The 14,209-nt window shown below is 44.9% G+C and overlaps 2 protein-coding genes across 2 annotated transcripts; one reads left to right on the top strand and one right to left on the bottom strand.

The window, feature by feature from the left end:
• Positions 1-2,631: 2,631 nt before the first annotated feature.
• LOC137521978 (uncharacterized) lies at positions 2,632-6,081 on the top strand. Its single transcript, XM_068241960.1, has 3 exons — positions 2,632-3,013; positions 4,256-4,418; positions 4,926-6,081. The coding sequence occupies exons 1-3, from the start codon at positions 2,722-2,724 to the stop codon at positions 5,743-5,745; spliced, it is 1,275 nt and encodes a 424-aa protein (XP_068098061.1). The 5' UTR covers positions 2,632-2,721; the 3' UTR covers positions 5,746-6,081.
• Positions 3,269-5,976, bottom strand: LOC137521979 (uncharacterized). Its single transcript, XM_068241961.1, has 2 exons — positions 5,811-5,976; positions 3,269-4,210 (listed from the first exon to the last, which is right to left on the bottom strand). Exons 1-2 carry the CDS (start codon positions 5,966-5,968, stop codon positions 3,355-3,357), a joined length of 1,014 nt encoding a protein of 337 aa, XP_068098062.1. The 5' UTR covers positions 5,969-5,976; the 3' UTR covers positions 3,269-3,354.
• Positions 6,082-14,209: the final 8,128 nt, after the last annotated feature.

Raw genomic sequence — 14,209 nt, 5'->3', positions numbered from 1 at the left:
TTATTTGAAAGGAAATAAATATGGCAGCCTCCATAATCCTCTCATTACGCGTACATTTGAAATCGGCGCCGGTAGACTTGGGTGCAGGATACAGCGGTATATGGCTGATCCTGCTTCTGCACAAGTCCGGGCCGATTTAATTACTATTCCCCCTCCAGGCCGACATGGATAGTGGGGGAATGAAATAATTTGGCTTCCAGCGATTGCTGGAGGCCGAATTATTATGTTTTTAAGCAACTTCGGCTCTGTCTTCTGACGGAGCCGACGTTACTCACTGAGCACTTCAATAGGTATGATTCCTATTGTAGTCTATGGAGGCGCCGGCTGCGCCCAAATCTAGCAGCGCTGAAAAGCACTGCTCCGGCTCATTACAGTTGTCCTGTCAGTACCAGACTTTTTTCTTCTGTTACTGTTTGCGAAAAACGTTGCGAATGGGCAAAAAACCCATTTACAGCAATAATCGGTAATTCACCACACTACTTTGCAACGTGTTAACCTCTGTACTAGGGATGGTGAATGAGACGCAAATAATTTCGAGTTGATGCAGGATTATGCAAATGTATGAAAATTCATGCAGATTGAAAATGGACTAAATGAATGTTACCCCAGCAGGATTTGTTCGGTTTATTTTCAGGCTGCATACATTTGCATACAACATTTGCATCATGCTGCATCAACTCTTTGCAATTATTTGCATCTGATTGCTAACTGGTTGGTAAAGTCAGTTCCGTATTGCATCACTGAATGCGGTGACATGTTTAGGGCCCATTCACACTAGAAGCGCTTTTCTGAGTCATTTGCAATTGATTAGCGGTTTTTAAAATTGCTCCCGTTTACTTTCATAAAAATCACAGAAAAATCGCATCGATTTCACAATTGCTTACGCGAAAATTGCAACCATTTTTGACTGCGATTTTAATGAAAGTGAATGGGAGTGATTTTAACAAAATGCTAATTAATCGCAAAACGCTCAGAAAAGCACTTCTAGGCCTAGTGCAGACCAGAGCGGTTCGCAGAGCTGGGACAAGGTCCTCCAGCAAGCACCCAAGGCTGAGACACCAAAGTGCGCCTCCCCATCCCTCCCACCCCACCCGTCACACACTGATTGCTATTACACTAAGAGGCGCCCCAGGGCCCACAACCTCCCCAACACCTTAATCTCTAGTTATCTGGCTTGCAGTCACTGCTATGTATCCCCCTTTCTTATTTATTTCTGCTTCAAACACAATTAGGAATGACAGCTGAATGAATTCTGCGCCCCTTCCTACACTGCGCCCTGAGGCTGGAGCCTCTCCAGCCTATGCCTCGGCCCGGCCCTGCCGGTTCGGTCGCATTTTCAAATCCGATTGCGGATGTGGAAACGCTTGGGTAATGTATCTCAATGGGCTGGTGCACACCAGAGTGGGAGGCGTTTTGCAGAAACGCATACTCCCGGGCTGCTGCAGATTTTGGATTGCGGAGGCGTTTCTGCCTCCAATGTAAAGTATAGGAAAAACGCAAACCGCTCTGAAAAACGGCAGTTCAGAGCGGTTTGCCAGGCGTTTTTTGTTACAGTAGCTGTTCAGTAACAGCTTTACTGTAACAATATATGAAATCTACTACACCAAAAATGCAACACATATCCGCAAGGTGAAACGCTACAGAAAAATAACAAAAAGCGTTTCAAAATCTGCTAGCGGTTTTTGGTGTGCACTAGGCCCTGGTGTGAATGGGCCCCTAGGTCTTTTTTCCACGAGCACCTGATAGGCAGTAGGGATGATCAATGACATGCAAATACTTCTGAGTTAATGCAAATTTATTCAAATTTCTATGCAAATATATACAGCTTGAAAATGGACCAATCAAGTTACACCAGGTTTAAAATGATTGGTCTATTTTCTAGCTGTCTTAAAGGAGTTGTCAGGCAAACTTTAAGAAAATAAGCTCTACTTACCGGGGGCCTCCTCCAGCCCCAAGCTCCCAGCACGTCCCTCGCCGCAGCCGTTCACCGGAGCTCCGACCCGGTCCCCGGCGATGACGTCAGAGCGACCTGGAGGTCGCTCTGTACTGTGCCCATGCGCGATTGGCGCTGTCAATCACTGCCATGTGAGCCGGAGCAGATTGCGCAGGCGCAGAACTACTACCACCCACGCAGTCCGCTCCGGCCCACGTGGCGGTGATTGACAGCGCCGATCGCACAGGCGCAGTACAGAGTAACCTCCAGGTCGCTCTGACGTCCTCGCCGGGGACCGGGACTGACCTGCGGCGAACGACTGCGGGGAGAGCTGCGGCGAGGGACGTGCTGGGAGCTTGGGGCTGGAGGAAGCCCCGGGCAAGTAGCGCTTATTTTCTTAATGTTTGCCTGATGACTCCTTTAAGAATGGAACCAACTAGAGTGCAGTTTTGGGAGCGCTTTAAATCGCTAACACTTTCCCTTAACCCGCTGCCAATGTAAGGCCTCTTTTCGACTAACTGTTTACAGGCAGTGTAATGCCTCTCAAACTCTGAGGGCTGGTGCACACCGAGCGGCTTTTTGGGCGTTTTCAGATCCGCTTGCGGCTGCGGATCTGCTTGGTCAATGTATCTCAATGGGGTGGTGCACACCAGAGCGGCAGGCGTTTTGCAGAAACGAAAAATGCCTGGGTGAGGCATTTTTTGGATTTCGGATGCGTTTCTGCCTCCAATGTTAAGTATAGGAAAAACGCAAAACGCCTGTAAAACCGCTTGATCAAGCGGATTTTGATGCGGATGCGGATGCGTTTTTTTCAAGAATGCGCACTTCCAGGTCAAAGTGTGCTTCCTGTGTGGCAGATTTGCATGAGGGATTTTAGACTGCGCAGGAGGAAGATGGCAGCAAAGTGGTTTACCACAGAAAACCTGATAATTAAGATTGAAAACAGCCCAGAACTTTATGACAAGTCTTTGCCTGGATATAAAGACCACCAAAGGGCTCATGAAATCTGGAGCAACATTGCAAAAGATTTTCTTGGAGAAAAATGGAATACTTTGAGCCAAAAGGGCAAGGATTCTAAGAGTAAGTATATGTGTACAGAATTGTTGTATTTTATTGATTTCATGCAGCACTTTGCAGACAATATATCATCACCCCTCCACTAAATGAGTAATTAAACAATTAGAAATGTCATTATCACAGGTCTCTGGCAAAGCTGTTCTCTCTATAGCCATCTCTCCTTATAAACAACAGGTACATGTGTGTGTATGTACTCACATGTATTATTAGGGCGCTATTTGCCACTTTAGAGTGTCATGAATGATATAGACATACAACACGGTTTCAAGAATGTTTATTTGCACAATAATACTGATCTCGTCATGTAAGTAAATAGCAGCCTGCAGGTTTTTTAGTTCTTACAGTTATGGCACAAAATAATCAGCTAATTTGTCTCTGTTGTGAATGGCAGAAATGGGACCACGTAAAGTAGCTGGTGGTAAAGTGACAAGAGCACTGTTTGAAAGATCCCCCTCTTCCTCCTCTATGGTCATGCTATCTAGTGTTCTCACATAATTATGCAAAATACATGTTGCCTTCACCACTATTATAGCATACTTTGGTTGCATTTTTATAGCAGTGTGATAAATGCGCCATTTGTTTGCCAGAATTCCAAATGCACATTCTACTACTTGTCTGGCTTTGGTCAGGCGGTTATTAAAGACTACTTTCTTATGAGTCATATCTCTCTGTGCATACGGTCTCATAACATGCTCAGACAGTGCAAAGGCCTCATCAGCCACAAACACACAGGGGTAAGGTGGTTCTACAGTGTCAGGCCAGGGGCGTGGTGGTGGTAAAGTCATCTGGCCTGTGCGAAGCTTCACGCCAAATCGACTGTGCTGGAAGACTGAGGAATCATGGGAACTTCCGTAAGCCCCAACATCCACATAGATAAATTTCAAATTAGGATCCACAACAGCCATGAGCACTAGTGAAAAGAATTTTTTATAATTGTAATAGAGACTGCCAGTGAATGCAGGCATAACCAGTCTGACATGTTTCCCATCCACTGCTCCAAGGCAGTTAGGGAAATCATGTTTCTCCCAAAAAAGCTGCATGTTAGCCTCCCACATAGGTACGTCAGGAGTTGGCATAAATTCCGGTTGAAGTACTTTCCAGATCAATTTGCAGGTGTCCAAAACTAAGTATCGGATTGTACTTCTTCCCATGAGGAATTGGTAGTGAAGTGCTGCATATGAATGCCCTGTTGCCAGAAATCTGCAAAAGAAAAGAAATAACATGTATGTTTATTTTTATTCCTAGTTGCCCTCCTGCGGACAAGATGGAAGTCGGTCAGAGACAGTTACAAAAAGGAGATTGAAAAGCAATACCATGAATCCAAAAGTGGGTCTGGAAGTTCGCAGCGAACAAAATATAAATATTGTGGCATGTTAGAATTTCTAAGAAAACATCATGAACCGGCTGAGTAAGTATGGCGTAAATGTTAACCTATTGCAATGTTTGTCAACTTCGCCAATAGAACAGTGAAGGAAGGAGTAGGCCCACAATGCAATTCAGTAGTGTGGAACGAATAATCTGCCATCACTCTACCAAATATATTGGGGGACGTAGCTTAATGTAAGGATGGCATAGGTCCAGTTTAAAATGATTACATGACAGGAATGTGGACTGTTCGTTACCCAACATAACAGTTGCCTGACAGTGCTGGTTATATGTTTGGCTGCAGTAGTGTCTGCATCACACATCTGTAACACACATCTACCAAAATCAGTGCTAGTTTACTCAGGCCAGTTTTGCTCTATGCTTGCTCAGGGGCTGTGCCTAAAAGCTATGTACACAAATAATGGGAAAAATAGACAGGCTACTGCTATTGTTTTGCAATGAAAGATGCATCGCATTGTGCCCATATATTTGCTGTGACATCCATGGTCACTATTCCATGAACTAAAGTTGTGCTTTCCCCTTTCCAAAGGACTGAAGATAGCCTACCACCAGATCCTGAGGAGGACGATGTAGAGGTGCCACCTACCACCACCAGTGATGTGGAAGTTGAAGAAGACACTACACAGGATGTTGACACTGCTACAGTGGAAGACAGTGACTCTACTACCCCAGATCACACACCACACAGCCCAGCGAGTAGTCGGACACGCACAACTGTCAGGTCTAGTAGAGGTGTGAGGGTAGCTACACAAGGCAGGAGAATAGGAAGAGGTATGAGCAGGGCTGAATACGACCAGAAGCTGATTAGTTCAATAGAAAAGGCTGTTGATCATATGGAGAAGCGAGAGGATGAAATGAAACAACTTAAAGAGCCATGCACACAGTATCTTTTAAGTTTGGTGCCACTATTACAAAAAGTGCCTCCTGATAAGCAATGGGCAGCCAGACATGCCATCTCTGAGACCCTGGGGAGATTCTTACTACCTGAGAGCCGTGCAGATGACAATGTGCACAACTACTTGCAGCAACCACACCTGCCTGCTTCCAGCCAACAATATAATGCACACCCACAACTCTCTTACCATATGCAACGCATTTATGACCCACCCCACTACCCACCAATGCATATGCATAACATGCCATATGGTCAACAGCCTCATTACTCTATGCCTCCACCTCAGCGCCCTGATCAAGGTATGCGATTTCAAACATCATCTATGCACAGTGACTCTACAGTGTACACTGATTTAACATCGCACAGCCAGCCTCATACAAATGCTGAATCAGGTACACATGCTTACAATCAGGGCCCTGGTAGTATGTGTGATTTGCTATCACAACATGACTAGTTTTTTGTAGTTTTACATTTTATTTTATTGTTCAATGCTCAGATTTGGATCTTAGTTTACATTACCTCAATGTTATGAGGAGTCGCTCAGTTGGTGTGATTGCTAGGCGAAAGTTAGTGTCTTGTCGGCGAAGGGCATCCTTCAGTTTGGCTAAAAGGCCATCAAAACTAGGAAAAAAGAGCATGCTTATCTTTAGATCTACTGTTGTTTGTTGCAGAAACATTTTTCATTTGTGACATATGACTTTTGCTGCTGAAAGCAAAGTATGGACAACACATGTCCAAAATATTCTTTGCACAGAAGAACAAAACATTAAAACGAAAGATTTTGTTCAAACATTGCTTCATTACTGTGTCCCATATGCTTATTGTTGCCATATACTTAATGAAGTATGCACCAGGAGTATGTAAGGTCATAATATACTCCAAATGTTTTGGGTAAACTATGGATATATAATATAGTAGTTACTCCTATAGAAAAATTAGATGGAGGCCTTAGGCATTGAATACATAACACACCAGGATCAAGTATCACAGTTATTTGGTTAGCTTATGTATACAGCGGATTGATTATTGTGTTGTTTTTCTGTTTACAGTCAAACACAGTTAACTAAGGGCCAAAAAGTGCTTCCAATTTCATTCCTCCCCAAAATACTTAGCCCCATGATAAAAATAAGTGACAAGTATTCTTACCTGGACACAGACATGCGGGTGTAGCCAAAAAACTTTTCTGGATGCTGCCTCAAATCTCTATATAGGGTCCTAAATTGACCCTTCCGGCGCCGCTCTTGTAGCATGGGATGCACCCAGTATCTCCTTGTCCTTGGCCTACGTCTCATATAGTCTGCTACACAGAGCAATAACAGCATATAGGGAAACATTTTCCAAAACAAGTCACTCTTCTCTCCAAACCACAGTGTCACCTCTCCTGAACTAACCCACAATGTTGTTAAGGACCCCACCCTTTTTATATTGGGTTTTTTACTTCAATTGCTCAATGTGCTTCACATGTGTCATCAATATATCGCACTTTAACCCTTTGTTTAAGGTCTTTCTACCTCTTTTCCTGAAAAACGCAAAACGCAAAACGCTTCCAAAAACGCTTGCAAAAACGCACGCAAAAAACGCAAAACGCCCCCAAAACGCCCCAAAACCGCGCTATCAAAATGACAATAAGCGGTTCAAAAAACGCTAGCGTTTTGCGGATCTGCTTGCGGTTTTTGGTGTGCACCAGCCCTTACAGCTGCTTGCTGCTGCCTGCTTGCTGCTGCCTGGTAACTGCTCACTGCTGCCTGGTAACTGCTTGCTGCTGCCTGCTTAGATGTAAATAAATATGGCAGCCTCCATATCCCTCGCACTTCAGTTGTCCTTTAATTGGGCTCTGTAAACTCTTCCTTCTGAAGACAGTCCAGACAGAGCATCTGCACACGTTTTTTTCCACCATGACCAGTATTTGGTGCTTCGGTGTAGAAGACCTACCCAGACCACAAGATCCTGATGAAACGCTCCCAGTACTATAAACAATCCCAGGAAGTTTTTATCAGGTCTCCCTTGTTGTTAAAAATGTACACTGTGACTGTACACATTGCCATGCAGGATTATGCAAATTGTGTATGCAAATTTATGCATCTTGAAAATGGACCTACTGAATCATGAAAAAAAGACACTCAATTGGACTATGTGCAGCATAAACTTGTATACTAAATTTACATAATCCTACAACAACTATTTTGCGTCTCATTGACCATCCCTAGTGTGGACCTGGCAGGAAATGAAATGTTAGGCCTCCTTTCCACGGACTGTTGAGCTGTGTGCTCAGCAAGCAGTTACCAGGCAGACGTAGGCAGGTATCAGGCAGCAACAAGCAGCTAAGCTCAGGCTATGCCACGCAGAAGGCTATCTCAGCTTCTGGTGGGGCGATTTGCCCCATTTAAAGTGTTGTGCGCACTTTGCTAGCCGCGCGCACAGCTTGATCGCCGCCACTCTGCGGCGATCGTCTGCACGCAGTGGCGGAACAGGCCCCCCCCCCCGCCAGAGCCCTGCGCTGCCCGGACCAATGAGTTCCAGGCAGCGCTATGGGCTGGATCGGAGGTGTCTGACGTCAGCTGACGTCCATGACGTCATTCCGATCGTCGCCATGGTTCAGCGCTTTTTGAAGTGATTTTTCAGAGCGATTCTAGGCATGCACAGAGTGATTTTCTAAACGTGCCTATCGATTTTTGGAGCGTTTTGGTGTAGCATTTTTAATATTTTGTTACAGTAGAGCTGTAATTGAACAGTTTCTGTAACAAAAAACGCTTGGAAAATTACTCTGATCTAGAGCTTTTCAGAGCGATTTTCCACATTTCTATACTCAACATTGAGGCTGAATCGTCTCAGAAATCAGCAGAAATGCTGCAGGACCCACGTTTGCGTTTCGAAAAAAAGCTCATTGCTCTGGTGTGCTCCATCCCATTCAAATACACGCTTTTAAAAGTGCTCAGGCTAGATTCACAGTGGGACATTGCGTTTTGATGCCACGTTAAAGTCGCACCGCAAGCTTACAACGCAACGCGCCCAAAAAGTGGCAACGCAGCGTTACCGTCGCATACAGCAGATACAGTAAAAAATACAGGCAATGAAAAGTATGCATCCAAGTCATTACTGAGCATGTGCAAACAGTCCAACGCAGCTAATAACGTGTATAACGCTCAGCATGCAGTACTTTTACTTAACGTGCAGCGTTAGACACCAACGCAACGTGTGCACTGTGAACAGGGCATTGATTTTTCATTGCAGTGAGTTATTCTGCGTTAAATGCTGTTTTAACGTGCGACTTTAACGTCCCACTGTGAACTTAGCCTCAGAAGCGCTCTTGGTGTGCACCAGCCCTCAGGGAGGATCACAACAGCTCATTTCAGAACAAGCACCAGAAATGTAACAGTATTCCAATGTGACGCTACAACGGGAACGTCAGCTGCTGAAGAGAAAGATCACTTTTACTCCAACCTTCGATCGATGAATCCTGTTATCCTGATGGGTGATCTAAACTCAACAATCAAGGATCAGAACATGTGGTGGAAATGCATGACGTAGGGGGCCAAAATGAGGAAAGATTTGTACATTTCTGCGCTGAAAGAGATCTTGTGATAGGTGACACCATCTTTATCCCCAGAGGTGTCACAACATAACGTGGGTTTCACCCAGGCCCGGATTTACATAACAGGAGCCCCATCAATGTCCTGGCACCCTAAACTTTGTCCCCCATGAACCTAAAAACGCCCTCTGAACCACACCACAAGTGTGCTTGCTGGCCCTGGTGTCACTTCCCTCTTAGTTCCCTTGTCCGTCATAGGTAGTTACAGGTGCCCCTTAGTATTAGGGAGCCAGAGATGAGGGTTCGGTATTAGGTAGCTAATGCCACCAAGTATTAGGAAGCTAAAGGTGCCCCCTGAAAGGAGAACTGGTCAGTGGAATCCCCAGACCTTGGGGAGTAACCTCTCATTTACACCCCGCTCAGGACTCTGCATAAGGGAGGTGGGAGGGAGGGGCTCGGGGAGGGGAATAGGCCGCCTTTCCATCATCGGGCGCCTGTAAGCACGTGCCTACATTGCCTTAAAGAGACTCTGAAGCGAGAATAAATCTCGCTTCAGAGCTCATAGTTAGCAGGGGCATGTGTGCCCCTGCTAAAACGCTGCTATCGCGCGGCTAAACGGGGGTCCCTTCACCCCCAAATCCACCCCCGCAAATGTTAGTTGTAGAATTGGTCATTCCTGGAGGCAAGGGCTAACGGCTGCAGCCCTGCCTCTCAGCGCCGTCTATCAGTGGCGCATCGCCGCCTCTCCCCCGCCCCTCTCAGTGAAGGAAGACTGAGAGGGGCGGGGGAGAGGTGGAGATACGCGCTGACAGACGCACGTGGGGCAGGGCTGCGGCGGTTAGCCCTGCCCCAACCAGGAAGAGATCCCCCGCTGCACCGAGGAGATTTGGGGGATCAGGGACCCTCGTTAAGCCGCGGGATAGCGGCATGTTAGCAGGGGCACACGTGCCCCTGCTATCTATGATGTCTGAAGCGAGATTTATTCTCGCTTCAGACTCTCTTTAAGGTAAATCCAGCCCTGCTTTCACCACTCCACTGATCCATTCCTCTCCCCTCCTCTCTTCATAGACAGTACATGTGTGTTTGAGGAAGTTGGACCACAGGCTGTGTTTGGGGGCACCAAATGGGTCTGAAATGGCTCTGTCCATGGGCATTCACTCATTCATCTATGCATTTCCTCATTCTCGGCATACTCTTGCCAACTTATATTATATCTGCCATGAACATGCCACGTCCGCTCACACAGGGCTTGATTCACAAAGCGGTGATAACCCAGTTATCACGCCTAAAAGACTTTAGGCGTGATGACCTTTTCACCACTGAGTTATCACCGCTTTTTCCTGCTCTTCGCGCGAAGTTACCGCGCGTACGCGCAAAGTCCCATAGGGCTTAATGGGAGCTTCGCGCGAAGCGTTGGGTGCTGCGCGCGGTAACTTCGCGCGAGTTTCTTCTTATCATGCCTAAAGTGAGTTTAGGCATGATAAGGGCCTTTTCACCAGTGTGCAAACACTTTGCACCGCTTGGTGAATCAAGCCCACAGATTGCCAAAGTAATTATGTGACACTCGGGAGAATCGCTATTTCCAGGAATTGGCGGAACAGCTGTAAGATTACAGGTGTGGTTTCTCTACAACCTACTTGTATTCTGCACTTCGTCTTTTCATGTCATTCCCTCGAGGACCTGTCATTTCTTTTCATCAGAGACAGGCTGAGAGCGGTCTTTCCTTTCTCCAGCTGTCTTTAGTGCACAGCAGAAGGTTGGCACACCTGTCCCTGGCACACCTGCAGCATGAACGCCGCCCTGTCTGCCCTCTGCATTATCTCTGCTATTCTACTGACAAGTGAGTGACTAACCTATGCTGCTCATTAAACACAAAAGCTAATTGATAATAGGTGAGAACTGATCACTTTACAGGGTAATAATCGCCACGGATACGGTGCACTGATGACCGGGAACTGCTTGAAGGGTCATTTCACTCCAAGTGATGTTTTGGTTAAATGCAGAGATAAACCTGGTGGCATTTCATACAGTTCTCCTCCTTGCAGGGGATAGAAATGGAGGGTGGAGTTTGGGTGCTGTGGAGGGTGGAGTTCAGGAGCTGTGACTCCTCCATGCATTTAAAGTCGCCCTCAATCACTGACTCCATGCAGCTTAAGTCACTCTTTGCCACTGACTTCATTCACCTATATGCTCAGCCTTTGAGAAGTGAAATTTCCCCCCCCCCTTCCCCCGAAAGCTAGTCCTCCGGCTAGTGCAATCTGTATTTCTACAAACGTATGTGATACCATAGACTATTGCCAGATCTCATTTTTTTCTTTTCTTTTATCTTAGCTTCTTCCCTTAGGTGCAATTTTTGTATATTGACTCTAAAGGAGGGTGCTAGTGGAGATATCAACACAAAGGAGGAAATGGCTACGGTGGCTCAGTGTACAGGAAGTGCCTATGACTGTTATTCAAAGGATGAGCTTTGTGGATCGCTCTTTATGTTCTACCTGCAAGGTGAGTTTAATCTACAAAGCAGGATTCAAAAGTTATATTATATTAAATGCAAGGTAGGGGCTGTACCTTTTGTCTGTTTTTTATGCTATCTGTGTCCCCCTGTGGGGAAATTTTCCATCACTTCCTATTTCTGGGTCATTTGGGGATTTCAAGGAAAGGGGACAAAGCAAACCTGAGGAATACAAAATTGAATTCAGGTCATAGTGAGATTCTCAACAGTGCAAATTGCTTTTGCATTCATAGAAGTTCTAAAAATTGGAGCAGGAGTAACTGAAACTGAGAGTAAAGAGAGCTGAGTGAGCGTCTGAGCTTCCCTATTGGTCAGTGAAACATCACGCAGGACTTCCTCCTAACACTGGGCTATTTCCTCCTGACCCTTCAAGCTGTAGACTTGTTGTTTGATATACATTGATCGCAGGCATAAAAAAATCAGTTTAGGCTTCTTTTGCACTGCAAATCGCAATTTCGATTTGCGATTCCTATTTGCGATTCCTGATTGGTGAATTTCACTAGATGCTAACACAAGAAGAAAAACGCACAATGCAGGCCTTTTTTGTAATCGCATCAAAATAGGACTCATACATAAATTGCATCAAAATTGGAAATAGGAATCGCATGTAGTGTAAAAGTGCCCTCACATAGCATATGTACCCGAGTATTGGCAATTGCTTGACTGATCACCGGTTCGGTGCAAAATCCATACACAAGCTTTTGCTTGTGACATCAGAACTATGCACAGAAAAGGTAGAATTCACATCTCTCCTGCTTGGGATAGTTACCTAGGTTTCATATGGGAATACATTAACAACAGAAATATAAACCTATCACTTTTTTTTTGTTGAAGAGGTACATCAGTTCTGTTCTTTGTCGGATTTAGTTTAAACAAAAATAAACCCTGAATAACTAATCTCTTCTGTCCACTTCCTCAACTAATACTCATCTGAGATTTCTTATTATTTTTTTTTTTTTTTTTTGCATCATTGTCCCATAGATTCAGTAGAAAGCATCCAGGAAAGGAAAAGAATCAATTATAGAGAAGAGAGAAAAAAAGAGAAAATAAAAATAATAATAATCAAGAGGTTGGTCAGAACTAGGTGGTAATAATTATACTGGGGATGCAGGTATAGTTGTAGCCAGCACTGATTCCCATAAGTTCCTAACCTGACCCATAGCTGCATCCTTATTGAGGTTTGATCCCCCCCCCCCCCCACCAACCTCCATACTGAGATGTAGTCAGGGGAGGACTGGCCAGGGGGGGAGGGGGAGATTTCCCCCCAGGCTGCCTCTCATTTATGATTTAGGGCTGGTGCATGGCCTGCTGCATTCAGGTTATTGTATAAGGCAATATGAACCACTAGGTTGGCTGAGGGAAATAAAAGCCCAATTAGCAATTAGAGGGTGGGAAAGTAAATATGCACAGTATGATGCAGAGCAGAGGCTTGCCTGGAGGGTCTGTGGGAAAAAAAACTCTGCTCTCTTACCATCATGGCTCCCAACTTTCCCTCTTTTGAAGGGACAGTCCCTCTTTGGATATACAGTAAGTGTGTGTGGGGGGACCATTTGGGCTGAGGCTGCCATGAACATGGGCCTCTAGTTTGTGTTTTCCCCCAGGCCAAAAGGTTCCAGTCCTCCCCTGGATGTAGTCTTCAGTCTTCAGTCTCCATTCCAGCAAAGTAGGAGGTGAACTGTCTTTCCACTTATCCACAATTAACTTTCTAGCTAATAGAGAGAAAAAATAAAGGGATAGAGTTAGGACCGAGTCTGCAGATTTTCTTATTTTAAGTCTTTTTTGGTATGGGAAAACTTTTACTCTGGAAAAATGTGTAACTGAAGTAGGTCTTCCCACGTGCATGAAATAGGGGCACTGGAAAAAATGGGCACCGGGTGAAGCCAATATAAGTCTTCACAATAAATACTGCTGTGCATTTGGGTGCCAGATGAAAATGAAAAAATATTTACTGTGGTAATGACGATAGTAAGAAATTGGTATTGACATTTTACTACAACTTAAACTAACTCTACTCTCACACAGCACCCTCTCTTCCTGATGTGTAACCCTAAGATGACATGCATCAGAAAAGAAAAAAAAAATTGTTCAATACAAAAGACAAAAAATGTCAATATCTATAACTTTCTAATTAAATCTGAAAACGACAATGTTCGAAAAAGAAACATTTTAAAGTTGAAAAATTTCAATAACTATTGTATAACTTTCTAATTTTTAAAATGATAAAAAACTTCAAAGACTATAACGTTCTAATTTTCTCAACACAAAAATAATTTCAAAAGCTATAAAGTTCTAATTTTCAAAACGATATGTATCGGGCGCCCACATTTCTGCTTTCGGGTGCCTAATAACCGATATTTGCACTAAAGCCTATGGCAACGCCAAATAATCCATTAGCCCCGACTCCTTAATTTCCTGCTTATGGTCTTCCCTCCTAAATCTCATTAGGGTTGAAAATCTCCTTACACTAGCCGACCAACTAGCCAATCGACCATCCAATTAGATTATTATAATCAAAGTGGATGAAAATTGGTGCTGCCAAGTGCATGCCCGTTCGACAAAGCGACCAATTTCGGGACATAAATTTGCCGCATGGTCAATCACGCATGCTGGAAAATTTTGGCCGAAGTTGGTTGGTTGAGTGCACGGCGGTACGGCGGCCGAATTGCGAATGAGCGACGAGACGATGAAACCCCCGCCGCTGCCGCCGCAATGTATCCCCTCATCCCATACCCACCCCCCCGAGGAATCCATGTTGCATTAAGGGCTCTTATTCATGCCATTTCCCTTGATGTGTCCTATTTTTGCCTTTATAACGCCATTGGTAGCATTGATACTCAGGTTACGTATTTACTTTTTGCCCTATTGCACCTGGCCCCGTGT

The sequence above is a fragment of the Hyperolius riggenbachi genome, chromosome 6 (assembly GCF_040937935.1).
Source record: "Hyperolius riggenbachi isolate aHypRig1 chromosome 6, aHypRig1.pri, whole genome shotgun sequence".
Taxonomy (NCBI): domain Eukaryota; kingdom Metazoa; phylum Chordata; class Amphibia; order Anura; family Hyperoliidae; genus Hyperolius; species Hyperolius riggenbachi.
The sequence above is the reverse complement of the archived record's forward strand: the minus strand, read 5'-3'. Positions and strand labels throughout refer to the sequence as shown.

Bases quoted from the DNA above. Each gene is read 5' to 3' on its own strand.
- LOC137521978 (XM_068241960.1), top strand. From the start codon at position 2,722: ATGCGGATGCGGATGCGTTTTTTTCAAGAATGCGCACTTCCAGGTCAA. The intron at 3,014-4,255 runs GTAAGTATATGT...TTTTATTCCTAG, and splicing joins AAAGGGCAAGGATTCTAAGA to TTGCCCTCCTGCGGACAAGA. The intron at 4,419-4,925 runs GTAAGTATGGCG...CCCTTTCCAAAG, and splicing joins AAACATCATGAACCGGCTGA to GACTGAAGATAGCCTACCAC.
- LOC137521979 (XM_068241961.1), bottom strand. From the start codon at position 5,968: ATGTTTCTGCAACAAACAACAGTAGATCTAAAGATAAGCATGCTCTTT. The intron at 4,211-5,810 runs GTAATGTAAACT...TTTCTTTTGCAG, and splicing joins CGACTCCTCATAACATTGAG to ATTTCTGGCAACAGGGCATT.